Source organism: Lactuca sativa, chromosome 1, assembly GCF_002870075.4.
Source record: "Lactuca sativa cultivar Salinas chromosome 1, Lsat_Salinas_v11, whole genome shotgun sequence".
Lineage (NCBI taxonomy): Eukaryota > Viridiplantae > Streptophyta > Magnoliopsida > Asterales > Asteraceae > Lactuca > Lactuca sativa.
The window spans coordinates 88,237,007-88,252,934 of NC_056623.2; the positions used below are offsets into that span (position 1 = coordinate 88,237,007).

At 35.0% G+C, this 15,928-nt stretch overlaps 2 protein-coding genes across 4 annotated transcripts; both read right to left on the reverse strand.

Annotated features, from left to right (window-relative positions):
• Positions 1-1,929: 1,929 nt before the first annotated feature.
• LOC111896953 (auxin efflux carrier component 1) lies at positions 1,930-4,629 on the reverse strand. Its single transcript, XM_023892928.3, has 5 exons — positions 3,823-4,629; positions 3,484-3,682; positions 3,295-3,380; positions 2,511-2,745; positions 1,930-2,352 (listed from the first exon to the last, which is right to left on the reverse strand). The coding sequence occupies exons 1-5, from the start codon at positions 4,553-4,555 to the stop codon at positions 2,286-2,288; spliced, it is 1,320 nt and encodes a 439-aa protein (XP_023748696.1). The 5' UTR covers positions 4,556-4,629; the 3' UTR covers positions 1,930-2,285.
• Positions 4,630-6,624: 1,995 nt separating this feature from the next.
• LOC111896950 (fanconi-associated nuclease 1 homolog) lies at positions 6,625-11,500 on the reverse strand. 3 transcript variants are annotated; one of them, XM_023892924.3, is made up of 13 exons: positions 11,268-11,500; positions 11,000-11,156; positions 10,136-10,623; positions 9,946-10,050; positions 9,601-9,865; positions 9,445-9,507; positions 9,237-9,311; positions 9,026-9,141; positions 8,668-8,738; positions 8,480-8,567; positions 8,223-8,363; positions 7,937-8,139; positions 6,625-7,857 (listed from the first exon to the last, which is right to left on the reverse strand). In XM_023892924.3, the coding sequence occupies exons 1-13, from the start codon at positions 11,394-11,396 to the stop codon at positions 6,891-6,893; spliced, it is 2,868 nt and encodes a 955-aa protein (XP_023748692.1). In that variant the 5' UTR covers positions 11,397-11,500; the 3' UTR covers positions 6,625-6,890. The 3 variants fall into 3 exon arrangements, with proteins under 3 accessions (XP_023748692.1, XP_023748691.1, XP_023748693.1); XM_023892923.3 differs by having other exon boundaries at positions 9,026-9,144; positions 11,268-11,499; XM_023892925.3 differs by lacking the exon at positions 11,268-11,500 and having other exon boundaries at positions 9,026-9,144; positions 10,136-10,639; positions 11,000-11,139.
• Positions 11,501-15,928: the final 4,428 nt, after the last annotated feature.

Genomic DNA, 15,928 nt, shown 5'->3' on the forward strand with positions numbered 1-15,928 from the left:
TATAGTTATATATAGTTATTTGCATTCGTTTATTAGTGTTTTCGGTATGTGGGTCTGGTTAGGTGACTTGAGAAGATAAGAAGATGCTTAATAAGAGGAGAAAATTAAGATGGGCCCCATTTCAACCTGCAATTAAGTTTTCTACACCATATGGACCGAAATAAACTTATCGGTTTAATTTTATGTTCAAGATAGTTGCCAAAGAGCTTAAAATGATGACCGAGGCCGTATTTCTTTTGTTCTTAGTAAGTGTTCTTTGGGTAAATGATGTTTAAAAAATATTTGAGCAAAGGGCTAAATGCAAGAACAGCAATATACTTTCATTAATTTTTTATATTATAACATTTTACTTTCATTTTTCTTCGTATTACAACATTTTACTTTAGCATTACTGCTATAATTGGGTAGATTTTTCAAAATACGATGTCCTAATATGAAAAGAAATTGAAAGTACAATTCTATGATTTGTCAAACTGCAATGCTTTGATAAGCAAGAAATTGGAATTAAAATTTTATAATGGAAAGAACTTTAGAATGCTATATAAACAAATAAATGAAAGCATGTTGCTATTTCTTTCATTTAGCTTTTGAAAAAATGACAATTCACTTAAGGAAATGGATGGAAAAAATAAATGAAAGAAAAACTATAAAAAGTTAGGACTTAATGAAGAAGGCATCATTTCCCTAACTTTCTCTATTAAGCACATGTTTTTGCATTAAATCAAAAGAAATACAAAAACATAATACTTGGTAATTGTAGAAGCAAGCAAAGAGTTTTTATGGTTGAAACCTAATTCACTTAAACATGATATCAACTAGTAACCCCCAATTTCTAACAAGGAGTACACCCAAAAAAAAACTTTAAACGACCGAAACTTTATTAAAAATAACCAAAAAGATGTGCTTACATAAATACGAGAACATAGCAAGTTAGATCATGCACATATAATGGCATAAGTCATGTGCTAACATACAAATGACTACATCAAAACAAAAAGGGAGCCTTCTAAAGCTTCCAATCCATTATATGCCAACAACAAACAACGTTATAAAATGACAATTTTTCCTATTCTAATCGCTTGACAACATGGTCAGGGGGTTACATTACCAAATCAAAAATATATCTCTTTATAGCTTAAGCCCTATATTAGTGTAATGTTTACCATGAGAAAAGATAAATGCTCAATGGAAATGCAATCATGTTATGATTCTTGATTTCAACTAGATGATACTATAAAAATTCCAACTTGATATAGTGCTCATTCTTACAAGATATAGTGTTCCTTTTTAAAAATTTTAAAGAACACTTGTTACTTTGCATAGAAAAGCCAAGTATGATGGTTAAAAAAACACCAATTACTTGTGTTATTTTGGTTCTTTCACTACATATATAGATAAAGAAGCTCCTCTACCTCAAAGATAGTACTTCATAAGTCTTATGAGGCCTTATTAGGGCCCCTTACATGTTTCTGACATGGACAAAACAAGTCACATGAAACTGAGTGTATCTTTGTACCCTTTTTGTAAATTACCAAAGAAACTACAAATAATAATCATACTTTATTCTTTTACCCTTGAACCATTGAATCCTTTATGTCATATGCCAACCATTCCCTCATTGTCCATGTTAATATGTTGCAATGTATGCAAAGCTTATATGAAAAACTAAAGTCCTATTTGTTTTCGCTATTAATGTTTTCATATTGTGGGTCCCAGTTAGATGGTGTGGGAAGATAGAATGATGCTTAATATGAGGATAAAATGAAGATGGGCCCGTTTTAACGTGCTATTGATTGAGCGTGCGATTAGCCACAAGTAAGCTTTCTATGCCATATGGACTTAAATAAACTTATTGGATTATTTTATGGCTCAAGTTAGTTGCTATGTTGGGTAGATTTTTCAAAATTTAATTTCCTAAAAAGAAAAAAATTGGAAGTACAATGCTATAATATATTAAAATTGTCGAAATACAATACTTTAATAAGAAAGAAATTGAAAGTATAATGTTGTAATAGAAAGAAATGAAAGTACATTGCCATTCCTCAAGAAAATAACAACATGCTTGAGGAAATGGAAGTAAAAAGTAAATGAAGGCATCAAGGCAATTTGTAAAAAGTTAGGACTTAATAGGGAAAGCCTCACTTCTCTAACTTTCTCTGCTAAGTTTTCTTTCGCATTAAGTCAAAAAGAAAAAAACACCTAGCTAATACAGTCATTTTAGTTAAACAAATATAGTTAGGTCTTTTGATATTATGAACACTCATGAATCAACTTTTCCTCCTTTTTTAGAGGCCTAGTAAGATGTAATACAACATTGTGATGGGCAAAGATATTATCATTCCAAAAATGACCCTGTAAAGAAACAAAATGGATTAAGAATTTGATTATTATAAGATCAAATTACAAAAAATATATATATGACTTACGCAGTGCTCAAAACGTGAAACAAAATGGATTAAGAATTTGATTATTATAAGATCAAATTACAAAAAAATATATATATGACTTACGCAGTGCTCAAAACGTCTGGATGCAAGTTGTACTCACGAGCAAACACAAAGGGCACAATCCCTTGTGGTAAAGAAGCTTGAACAATAGAAACTTGTAGGATAGTGCCTCTTAGACCTACACCTATAGAAGCAACTGCCATCACAGCGGGTCCCGCTACAAACCTTGCCACCATGCCATAGGCTGCTAATCTGTTCCCACATGCTATTAGCTTCGGTTGTGAAGCCATGAACAAGCCTTCAACATTAAAATAGATGTAGGTTTTTTAGTTAAAAATGTTGTTACAACATTTCACTAAAGGCATGTTAACTTGTTTGTTAACAAACAAAACAGAATAAGTTATACTACGTTTGACATGCATTGGACTATGACTGTTGACTTAATGTCAACAAGACAAAAATGCAAATTTTTGTTCCACCCAAAAAGGTGAGACAAAGACTTGCTTTTGATCTCTCATATATGCAAAAGACGTAAATGTCCTTTCTCATCGTGATTATACAAAATATCCCTAGAAAGCTTGTTCAGTTGGTTCTATGTCATTAAGTCAACACGAGACAGTACTGGAGTAGATTGGACGAGACCTGACAAGCTTTCTAATGCTATTTTATATAATCACGATGAGAAAAGACATTTATATCTTTTGCATAGACGAGGGATCAACTGTCCCACCTTTTTGTGTGGAACAAAAAATTCCAATTTTTGTTCCATTGACATTAGTCAACAGTCCAAGTCTAGTGCAAACCAAACGCAGTATAATCTGTTCTCTGTTCTAGGGTTTGTTCATACCTAGACTGAACATTGCCATTCCTAGGCCAGCATCTGAGAGAATGGTAACTGAATTTTCAAGAATCTGTGGCTTCTTTATTCCCCATCTGCATTTTATCATTAAAAAAATTAAAAAATTAAAAAAATAAAAAATAAAAAAATAAAATAAAAAGTGTTTCCATCTTGATCTTTAGAAACACAAATGCTTACCTGCAAGAAGCAAGAGCCCAACTAAGACCAAGTATGCTCGCATACGAATTAGGGTTTTTCACCAGCTTAAAGCATACCATTTTCAAGAGTTTCTTTAACATTGAAGGTGACCCCTGAGACTCAATAATGTTTGGTTCTTCAACACTCTCGGCTTTCTCATTCTCTCTATTGCATACTTCCACCGATTGTTCACATACACCTGTTATTAATTCAGAAAGAACGACTTAACAGAGAAACCCAGAGAAAAGGAGACTTTCCTAAAAAATACCAACTTTTTTTTACAAATTTTCATAAGGGGTATTTTCTTTATTAAACATCATTTATCCAAACAGTACTTACCTGGAGAACTGCAACACCTACAACGCCAAATAAACAAATGCAACTCTCTTTTATCATCATCAACCGCGGTCGCGATTGCCGGTGCCACCCTATTTAGACTCTGAATCACATTAACAATATCATCTTCATTTCGCGTAGTTCTCTCCACCCTTTCTTGAACTTCCCAAAAACTTTCATCATTTCTCTGACTGTTACTGTTACTGATACTGCTACTGTTATTGTTACTGATATTGTTACCACCGCCACTTGTCAGTATCAAATTCTTAGCTTCTCGATACTCAAACAAGAACAAAAGCAATGTGTACCATATTATACACTGCAACACAACCGCTTGAACCATGATCGATTCTTTATCATCACCATACATCGATTTCAAAAGTGGGATTCCCATAACAAGTGTGTTAGGAAGGGTAGAAAGGGAAAACATCGTGATAGCCCAATCTAGACTTCCATTTTTTGACAAATTTGTCCATAAAAACAAAACGATTAATGTCAAAACCTTTGAAACACCATCGGCTGCTATGAATTTGAGGTTCATTTTATACGGATTGATTCTTGAAATGAACTCGAATGAGAGAAGAGGAACAGCAAAAATGGCGACAAATCGGTTTATTCCACCACATTGTTGTGGTGAGAAAATGTTCCATTTTACAGATGCGTATGCTAAGAACATTGTTACGTATAAAGGTACAACTGCAGTAAGCACACTGTACAAGTCATCGAAGTTGATCATTTTTGTGTTTGGAGGGAAAATGGGTTGGTTTTGAGGAGTTGAGTGGGAGTTTTTATGGTTGAGGCTTTGAGGGAAGATGGATTTTATGGGTCTTAAAAGGGTTTAGGAATGCATCTGTGAGTTGTACTGTACAAGTGTTAATAACACGGTAACTATAACTACCAATTGATGTCAGAAGAGTGTACACGTCACTGAAAGCTGATATTTGATGTCGTAAATATGTTCTAATATGCATTATTGAGTTGTAAGGTACAAGTAAGAAGAGCAAAGTCAACATAAATGATGTTAGCACACTGTACAAGTCATCGAAGCTTTTGTCAAATGGGAGTTCACTTTGTACTTTGTTTACTGTTTAGGTTGTCGACATTTATTTTGGGTGTTTGGATGTGTAATTCATATTTAATTAGTGATTTTATATTGAAATTAGTTGGTTATTAAAGGTTTGGTAAGTTGTTTTTAATTTTGGTTAGAGTAATTTCATTTTTAGTCTCTATGATTTTTTCAGTTTTAGTCTAAAAACTCTTGTAATTTTGGTTATTACTTGAGATTTTTGTAATATTTTTTCATTCCAAACGTAATGAATATATTTTTTGGACCAATAAATTATAAGCATCAAATGTATTTAGGGACAAAATTCGTTATTTTACTTGGAATAGAGTAAAAGAACGATATAAGAACGGACCAAAATTTGAAAGAAAAAAAAAACTATAATGGATTAAAAATGTAGATTACTCTTAGTTATTTAATTATTTCAAATTAATTTATCATTTGTCACATAATTGAGAAAGAAAAAAAAAACTAAGATATTTATATTTTTATCATTAAAAATAATTGTTTGAAAGATAAACTACATTTATTTTAAGAATCTATTGATAATATATATATATATATATATATATATATATATATATATATATATATATATATATATATATATATATATATATGACCATGCATGGTAGACCATTTTTTCTTCATATTTTAAAATACTTCCATAATATAAAAGGTGTTTCTATTAATTCTTTAAAAAAACTCATAATTTTTCCAACACTATGTATCTTTACAACAATTTCAAAAAATACAAGTGCATCCAAATACTATTATCTTCTACGATTCATTCTAGTAATAAAATTATGTGATTATGATTGTTCATATATCGTATGATCGCTTTCATATTACACATGCACACATCACCTTAAATTATATGGTGCAACTAACTACAACAATACTTGAATTGCAACATGGACCATGGTTCAATATTCAAATCTAACCACCCATCATATGAACCCGACATTGGTTAACCGGGTCGGCCCACCATGGAATAAGAAGTAACATGATTTTGAAATTGTGGGACATGAATCATTATGAAAGAATTGGAAATTAATTAAGAAGGGAGAAAAAGACAAATTTGGTAATAAATGAGGGACTTGATCAAAGAATCGAAAGATTGTAAACTTGTTAATAAATTGCACATAGTTTTGCAAGGTTGGTGCTTGACATATCCATGTGGGTGTAACCCTGGTTGATCTTTGTAACCACATGGCCCCATTCCCACATTTAACCATTGTACCTTTTTGTCATTGACATTTGTACTATAAAATTTATAATTTTTAGGTGTTATTTCAGAAATTAATTATGGGATTGCATGTCTCACCTTATTTAATATTAGAAAAACATGGTTTAAGGAATTATGTGTTTTAAACATGTTGTATACTTATATTATTTGGACATTTTCTTAATTTGTGTATATCATTCTTGCATAAAGGGTATATGCTAATCTTCATTTTATTGGATGTCCCTTAACCTAAAGGGACTTAATTGCAAACATATCATCTTTTTAAGAACTTCACACATTCAAGTCATGTCTATTTGGGCTAAATGAAAAAAACTATAACACATTTTTATTTACTTGTATATTCTAGCATCAACTCTTAATATACTTCGAAAAATCTATCTACTAATAGATGTGATACTTTTTGCATTTAAATGATGGTTTTATATGGATAAATTTTTCTAAGTATAATAATATATTATAATAACAAAATAAATCGCTACTATAAACAAATCAATACAAACACATTACAATTTTTCGCATTTGATTGGTTTGTGTTCCCATTTTCTTAAACGTCTTATTACAATTTTGTAAAAAAAATGTTACAATAAGAAAAAATACAGAAACTACATTGCTATTCTTCAATCTTGCCCTAATAAATAACTATACATTTTGGATAAAAAAAAGTATTAAAGTAAACTACAAGTTTAGTCCCTGTAGTATACCATCTGTTTTGGTTTTGGTAAACGTGTTACCATATGTAAAATTACTATCTTACCCTTATCATACGAAAACTTTATTGGCAACCGGAGGATTGACCCTACAAACCTCAGCATTGAAACCGGAATCCATAAAAAACAAAAGCCAAGCGCGCTGCTGTTCAGAAACCCGATCTCTCGGCCCTTTAACTTCAACAAGCTTAGCCTCACCGCTATAATCGGAATGGAATCGCCAGAGTAACAAATCCGGCATGCCACTAGACCAACTCCGGTAATCCTGCGCCAGGTGGCGACAGATGGACGCCAGACAACCGCCACCAATGCATGACACAACCGCTCGAAGCTCAGTCAACGAGTGTCTGTTCCAGTTAACGCAACGACAGGCTGTCCCGAAATGTAATTCCCATGAAGTTATCAACATCTCTTCACCCATTCCTTGTTGGATTTTTACTAGTAAAGATTCTATAATGTTTTTCCTTGATTCATAAAAATAGTCCGTTTCCAAATCTAAAGGTGATGTTTGAAATCTGGTGAGAAAGACATTGGCCACGTCAGCAAAGATGGCATCCCACATAAGAATCCCGAAAACAGTTAGCCAAATCCCACTTTCTGAATGAACTCCTTTCCAATAACCACCTTCTTCTCCTGCGTAATACTGTAAAGCAAGCTCCTCTACCCCACATTGTTCTCCATCTTCTCCATAAAACCGGCTTTTTGTTCCGGTTTTACAATTTAATGGCCTGCCTTCAACATGGACCTCTGGAATCTTCCGTTTGATGGAGTCTGAAAAGCTTGGAACTTTCCATCTTCTTGGTGGTTTTCCTAACCGGAGCACCCGTCTTTGTAATGATATTTTTGACCCGGCCCGAACCCATGGGTCATCCAACCCGGTTTCAGCAACGGATAGGCTCTCGTTGACCCGACCCAGATGCTCCAAATCAGTGGAAAGTCTCAATGTCCAATACCCTCTTCTTCTATCATTACGAAAGTTAAGTAGCAGGCGTTTCAGCAAATTAATTGCATCATTGTACCTGAGTGGAAGTAAATTATCTCATCCTTTAAAATCACATACAAAAAAAAAAGATGAGAAAAATACCATTTTGCCCTTACCTACGTTCAGACTCAAGAAAAGAAACACCTAATAAAACCACCTTGGAGTAAACCCATGAAGCAGAAAAGCATTGAAAAGGTGCAGATGAATTTTTGGAGGTTTGAATGGATATATGTGAATCAGATATTGCAATACATTTTAAGACCATTGATGAGTTATTTTCTTCAAGAGATTCATCCATGATTTGTGCAACTTCAAGTGCCTGTTGACATGTTACAATTATAGATTAATAAGGATACAGGATATTTGAAATAAGTGATAATAGTATAGTGTAATTAGTGTTACCTCTTCATAAGATAATAGATCATTTCGGTTAGAAAAAATCTGGTCAGTGATTACACAATTGTAAGTTGGATACTTGACAATTCCCAAATCCACAAGTAAAAATGCTGACAGATCTTGTTCCCCATTACAGAAGAAAAGCCTCTACATGGAAACAACTTAAAAAGTTAGGGTGTGTTTGGATGGAATGGAATGGAATGAAAAAGAAACAGGAATGGAATGAGTGATTACGTTCCTAACATGAGACCATAGTACACTACCTCAACACGCCAAATTAGCAAATCAGCAGCTGGAGAAATACGTATGCAAGATCCTGTTTTCTCCAAGACCATTTTCTTTAACAATAACCTACAGTATAAAAAGTATACATAATTGATGATTATAACTAATATAGAGAAGTAATTAATTACACATAAATTGAGTTGAGAACTTGAAAAAATCTCAAGACCTTGATTTCTCTTCATATGCAGAAAGAAGTGCAGAAATAGAATCCTGTTTGCGTGGACTTTGACTGTGTTTCTGAAAAGATGATGAAATAATCTTGCTTAAGTCTAATAGTTGAATATCTTTTTTTATGTAGAAAAAGATTAATATTATTATTAAGTGATAAGAATATATGGCCCGTATCTGTCCACACAGTAATTCTTTTCCTGTGTGGTCATCAGAAGCCAATAGATAAATTTAGGAGCATAACTACAGTATCAACCAAATTTAGGAGGAACCTTCTAGAATGCTCCATCAAGATATAATTTTGGGAAGAAAAAAAGGTGTTTGATAACGTAATCCAGCTTTGAAATAATGCAAACCTTTTTAATCAAAGATAACATTTCCCGTAGTTCACCAACATTGAGAAGATTCAAGATTCTTTCAAAATCATCTTTATGTAATTCACTTGTGGTTTCAGTGGAACAAACATAACCTCCTGCTGCATGATGACAAGATAAACAATCTCATCAAGGTCATAAAAATTTGAACTTTAGCCTTATGTAAAATTATTTCAATACAAAGTTAAATTACCAGAGAGTTCCTTCACTGCTGATTGGTGATCCAATATTTCAGCATAAGATATATTAGACATCCGAAACCATGGACCTGGAGTAAGAAATATAGATATATAATTATATATCATATCTACAGAGTTTTCAAATTACTGAAATGAGTGAAATCTGTAACAATAATAATAGGACATGATGATCTAATGTTTAAAGGAGAGATAAAGTGACACCTTTTCGTGTATAAAGACGAATAAAGAGCTTTTGGCTATCATTAGAAAGCAAAAGGAAATTTTCTGCAAACAGAAAACATACATAAGGAAATATTAGTATGGGATTTTACATAAACATGGGGCATTTATAGATGATGCAGAGTATGATATAGGTACCTAAAAGGGTCTTTTCATCATGTGTGAAAACATGAGGAGTTGTCCTCAAAACCTCTTGTAGCAACAGGCAAAAGTTTTGTTGGTACTTCATCATGCCAGGAGGGGATTCCTCACTTAATCTGACAGTGGCTAAAACTTGTTGACATAATGACTTATAGAGTTTAACTTTTTCGCCTTCTATTTCACTATAAGGAGTCTTTTCTTGACACCAAATCTGAATTGGAACAGCAGCATGAGAGTGTTCAGGAACAGACATGATACGACCCTGTAGTACAATCATATAGTCAAAAAAAGACACTTGATTTAGCAAAAAATCAGTAGCATTCGAGGGAAATTCTATTATACCTCAAAGGTCAAGCCAAATGTGTCCATTAGTTTTGACAAATGTTCAGCTAGCTCTCGAGGTATATAACCAAGCACTTTATTGCATTCAGATTCTCCAGAAAGAACCTGGATCAAAACCATGTGATTCTTTAAACATTTGCAAGACATTTGAAATCATACTGTAACCAATACAGTAAATAGATTAACTAACCTTAATGGCATTAGGGTCCTTAATATTTTCAGGATCTCTACAGAAGGTAATACTTGTTTCTGTATGTAATTCCCCTTCTTCACCAAACTTTCTGCCAACAATGAAGGTTGCAAGAATCTTCCCAGATATGTCATCATCCAAGTCACCACTCTCATTTTCAGAGGCCTCAATCTCAGAAACCAATGAAGGAGAATTGACTATTCCACCATAATTTACAGTGTCATCATTCACTGAGATTTCGGCTGAACCATCTATATTAACAAGTGAAGCATTGTCTGAACTTGAAGATGACTCATATATGATACTGTCGGTTTCCTCAGTATCAACCTCAATTAATTCTGTTATATCTTTAACATCACTGATAATGTTGGACTTTGTATCATCCGATTTGGTCAGGCAAGCTTGGACCTTTGATCTGGGAGAGAAGTTGAACTGGAGAAGTGTCTGCTGGCTTAATTTTCGTTTGGTCCCTCTTGTTAAACATGCATCTACAACCAGATGCATCTGTAAGATTCCAGTAGAGTGCAAATGTGTAAAACAAACTAAAAACTCATCAAGATAAGATTTTCCAAAATCATAGAACATATTAAGCTTACAATAATGATATATAAAACCAATAAACAAACACTAGAATGCATAGGCCACTTAAACCAGTAATGAAACTTCGCTCTACGGATTATGCCTATGAAGTGAATCAAACTAGACATCTCCTGATGGAAGAGAAATTCCACCAAGAACAGGTATTGACAATAGTTCGGACGAAAAATTCCCAAAAAGAAAATAAAGGTGATCATAAGGAAGAAATTCACGAAAAAAACAGGTTAATCCAGAAATACTCAAATGTAAGTTGGACTGCAGGCATACCTAAATGAGAGTTGATCATGTACTCTTCTCCTCGAACCTTATTCCCGCAAACCGGACATGTAACCTTATCGGAACCCGAAGTCCCCGCCAAATTATCATTGCGTTCCTCTGACAAATCTTCTGCTTCATTTTCAACTTTCACGAGACTCGAAGATAACTGAAAATCAAAACAAACAGAATCCGATCATAATATCGCATACATTAGTATATTATAACCAATAACCATCATGTATGACTGATTATGAAAAAAAAATTGAAAAAGACGAACCTGAATGGGGTCTGACAGAAGAGATTGACGATTTGGGAGGAATCGTCGGCGCTTGCCGATTAATCTGATCAAACTTTCATGTCCGGTAAGCATCGTTCGATTACTATTTGACTTTGACCTAATTTTCATCTACTTCCCTCTTTTTTGCTCGAACAAAGATACCTGTGAATTTATTTGGGCGTCTTCATCCCGCCAAATCGAGGTAATGTTCAGGTGAGCTAAGGCGTATGCTTGCTTCTGTGTTACCGCTCTTGCTTTTCTTTTTTTCTTCAAAATATACTCGACAGGATGAAAAGAATATTGGTAAATGTGGTTGTCCACTTGGCCCATTTAGTGTGGAGTACTAGTTCCATTTGGGTTATAGCCCATTTTGTACCAAATTTTGTTATGATTTAGGGATAATTAAATTCTAAACGAAATTTTCATTTTTTTTTAAATATGAAAATAGTAATAGAACGAATCAAGAAGTATTTTAAAAATATATTTTACCCGGCTTGATTATTTTTTATTGAAATTTATAATAATAATATTAACCTAATATATTGTTCTAGAGTTAGCATTATCAAGATCAATTTTAGTCTATTATATGGAACTATGTTTTCATTACTTCCATCCTAGCAAAAAGATGTTTGAGAGAAAAACCTTGTTTATAGTAGTTACACACTAGAAGATTAAAATTAAAGAATATGATGGAAGAGGCATGTGTAAGCATCAATGGAAGAGAAGTCATAATAATGATCATCAATTCAATAGGACCAAATTAGAACACCCCAACCGAAGTCAACTGACACGCATTAATGCAACGAGGTCAGGTTTCCCCGACAGAGGAAGCAGATGTCATGGTCCTCATGGATGCTCGAAGTGCATGGTGATGAAGTCGTGAAATAAGATGTTTGCATCTTCTTCGTTGCTATTTGTTTTCTTGGAAAGTTGCAACATGATCTTGTCTTAGAGTGTTGATCGATGGAAAATAGACACGGTGGAGATATATGGAAGCAGAGAAGTTCTGGGAAACTTAATAGTAAAAGGAGCTTATTCTTCAATGTGGTGGTAAATGAAGCAAGAAGGGACAGAATGAAGAAAGGGCAGAGCGTGAGAAAAGAGAAATTGATTCAGATTGTTTGAGGCAGAGTAAAGGAGGCAAGCAGTTGACGCCGTATAAGTCAAGAACATTGAAGGCGGACTTTCTATTGGTGAATGGAAACAACTCATGTTATCGTTTGTTTGTTTGTTTGTTTGTTTTTGAAATCCATGTATGAGGTCACAATGTGATGAGGGAGAGGGAAGGATGAAGGAGGCAAGTAGGTGGCTAGAGGAAGCTCCTCAATGACGTGTATAGGTTACCGTTCAAAAGGTCTTGCATATAGGGGTCTCTCTCTCTCTCTCTCTCTCTATATATATATATATATATATATATATATATATATATAATATAAAGCTAACATTTTTCCTTAAATCTCATCCATTTGAAACTCCCAAGACTATATAGAAGCATTTTTGCTCAAACCACATTCATTTGAAACCTCCATCTTTTAACTAATACAACTCAAAAGTCTTCTTAATAATGAGTTAACACTCAAATGTTTTATAACTTATATTATGTTTAATAAGCACTTAATGAAACGTTTACTATAAAAATACCAATCTTTTGGGTAGACATATACAAATCACATACAAACTTCATAAAGAAAACAAGATCAAATATTTTTGTGTTGGTTTGAGGTCTTATGACCACTTTTCAAGATATATTATTATGTTATAGCTTTTAATTTGTAAGTTTGTTATATACTAATTAATTTTATATTTTTCTTGGTTTCGGATATATATTATCGATCATATTATATACCGTGATGTGGATAATATGTAATTAGATATGTTATATACCGTGATCGGATATATATTATCGTTTGTTAAGTACCACTTCTAAAGAGTAACTAACTAAAAGTCGTGAATATTTTAAATTTTCCATTTAATCTGAAAGATATATTTTTCTTTTTACTGCATGTATTTGAAACTCTCATTACTTTTCAATTTTTTTCTAATGATTATATATTGGTTAATAATATTAAATAGGTGTAAAAGGCTAATTGTAATCCTAAAGGTAACTAAACTTTAATATTAAATTAACATATTTTACTTCTACTTAGTTTTGATATGTTATTTCTTAAATTGTCAGTTTAAAGTCACAACTTTTGATTGATTTGTATAAAATACTTAAATTGTGTAGCACCCGGTTCCTGGTACGTAAATGTTATTTGAGTATTTCCTTTCTTTTAGCCTTGGACTCGGCGAGTCATAGGTCCGACTCGCCGAGTGGTTGCGGGACCCGGGACACGTTTAAGTTGGTGACTCGGCGAGTCACAGCTGTTGGATGAAACCCTAAGTTTCAGGGGTTTGCACCCTATTTAAAGGACTTATCAGCCCCCAAGCCGGCCCCCATTGACCCTTAAAGCCCTGTATCTCTCGTTCTAAGCTATTCTTTGAGAGTTTGAGGTTAGTGGGTGTGTTTTTGAAGGCTTTGAAAGAGGAAGGAAGTAGATCCAGAAGAAGGGAAGCCATCCAAGCATTATTTGTGTTCTTCCAGCAGTTCCTTTGAGGTATAACCCGTTTTCCCCTTGATTCTATGCTTAAAACTTCATTTGGGTCCTTCTTGATCAAATCCCCAAGCTTGTATGTGCATTGTATGTTGTAATAACGCGTTTGGCCTTTGGATCTAGGCAAGATTGAGCTCCAGGGGCTCAGATCTGTTAGCTTTTTGGCCCCATGTTGCTTGTTAGTCCTAGATCTACCCTTTTGAGACATTTTGAGCCCTAATATCCATATTGGTGAATATCCACACGTAAAGTTGGAAACTTTACGTGTGATTCGTGTCCTAGAAGTCCAGATCTATGAATGACATGGAATGGAATCGAGCAAATCCGTGTATTCAGTAGGTACATGGCAACGACTCGGCGAGTCGTTCATATGACTCGGCGAGTCTATTCGCGAGTCTCCGAGTTTGTCCCCTTTTCGTAGTGTCGAGTGACCAGTGAGTCACGGGGTGTGGCTCAGTGAGTCGGAAGCTTAACTCATCTATGGAGGTACTCGGCGAGTCAATGCCCTGACTCGACGAGTTCAAGGAAATCTCCTTAGATCAAGATCAGACGAGTTGTTCATACAACTCGACAGGTCGTTGCATGAGTGTTCTTCGGATGAAGATGGACTTGACGAGTTGTTCATACAACTCGGTGAGTCTTCGCATAAGTGTTCATCGGATGAAGATGAACTCGGCGAGTTGTTCATACAACTCGGCGAGTAGGATGAAGGACTTAAATATTGGTTAAGAAGGTGAACCCGTCGAGTCGTCGCCCAACTCGACGAGTAGGACCAGGATTCAGGGCAGTCGTTTGCGTAGGGACTCGGCGAGTTGGAAAGCCAACTCGGCGAGTCGAGGTCAACTGAAAGTTGACTCTGACTTTGACTTAGGGCAAGGTCAGGGGTAAAATGGTCATTTTACCCAAACGTCAGTGAGCAGTGTTTGATTGAGTATATTGTGGGAATTGCAGCCGAAGGGTTCCCGGAGCAGCAGCAGCAATAGTAGGTGATCAATTCCCACACAGACCAGCAGCTATTTCGGGGTGAGTTTCCTTTCCAGTAGGAACGGGTCCAAGGCACCAAGGCCGACCCGTGTAGACGAGATGCTAGTACTAGAGTGTGGGCCGAGCCCGTATCTCTGGGTTTAGTCAAGTATGATATATGTGTTAATATGATAGAATTGCTTATACATGTTGTCTGCGTGATACTTGTATGTTATGGGTTGGCGGTTGAGTGTGGGCAGGGCCCGTATCTCTCTGAGGTTGGAGTGTGGGCTAGGCCCGTATCTCCCAGATAGCGAAGTGTGGGCAGGGCCCGTATCTTCACAAGTGTGGGCGAGGCCCGTATCTCCCGGCTAGCGAAGTGTGGGCAGGGCCCGTATCTTCCCGAGTGTGGGCAAGGCCCGTAACTCCTAGCTGAACAATGGTTATTATATGTTGCATGGTATGTGGTATTATGGGGGAACTCACTAAGCTTTGTGCTTACAGTTTTCAGTTTTGGTTTCAGGTACCTCCTCAGCTAGGGGAAAGGAGCCGACGCGGTAGCGACACGTCACACACACACTCTCCGGTTTCCGCATTTACGAGCTTCATTGGGATTTGTGCTCTGATATTTTGATCGAATGTATGAATTGGCTTTTAGACATGGTTCACTTGTGTGATAACTTGATCAGACAATGTTTTAGCTTTTAATATTTTCTAAAAGTAATGTTTTTAAAACGAAATTTTTGGTCATGACAATTGGGTCGTTACAAATTGGTATCAGAGCCCTGGTTTGAGGGATTCGGGCACACCTTTGGGAGTGTCTGAACTCAAATCGAGGGATTAAAAGATTTTCTAAAAGAAAATGTTTTCTAAAATTTAGAAAAGAGTTTTGAGAAAGAACGAAGTGTGTGATGTGCGCGACCGGCCGAGCTCCAGTAAGTATCCCCAAAGTACCCATACAAGTTTATGTTATGTTTATAAGCTTTTGTAGAACAGCATGCTAGAATAGGACTAAGGATCTAGGAGTGATGCCTTATGTGCTTGCTTTATGTGTTCCAGTTGTATGAGAACTTGCATGCTAATTGTTGAATAAACAGTAAGTAG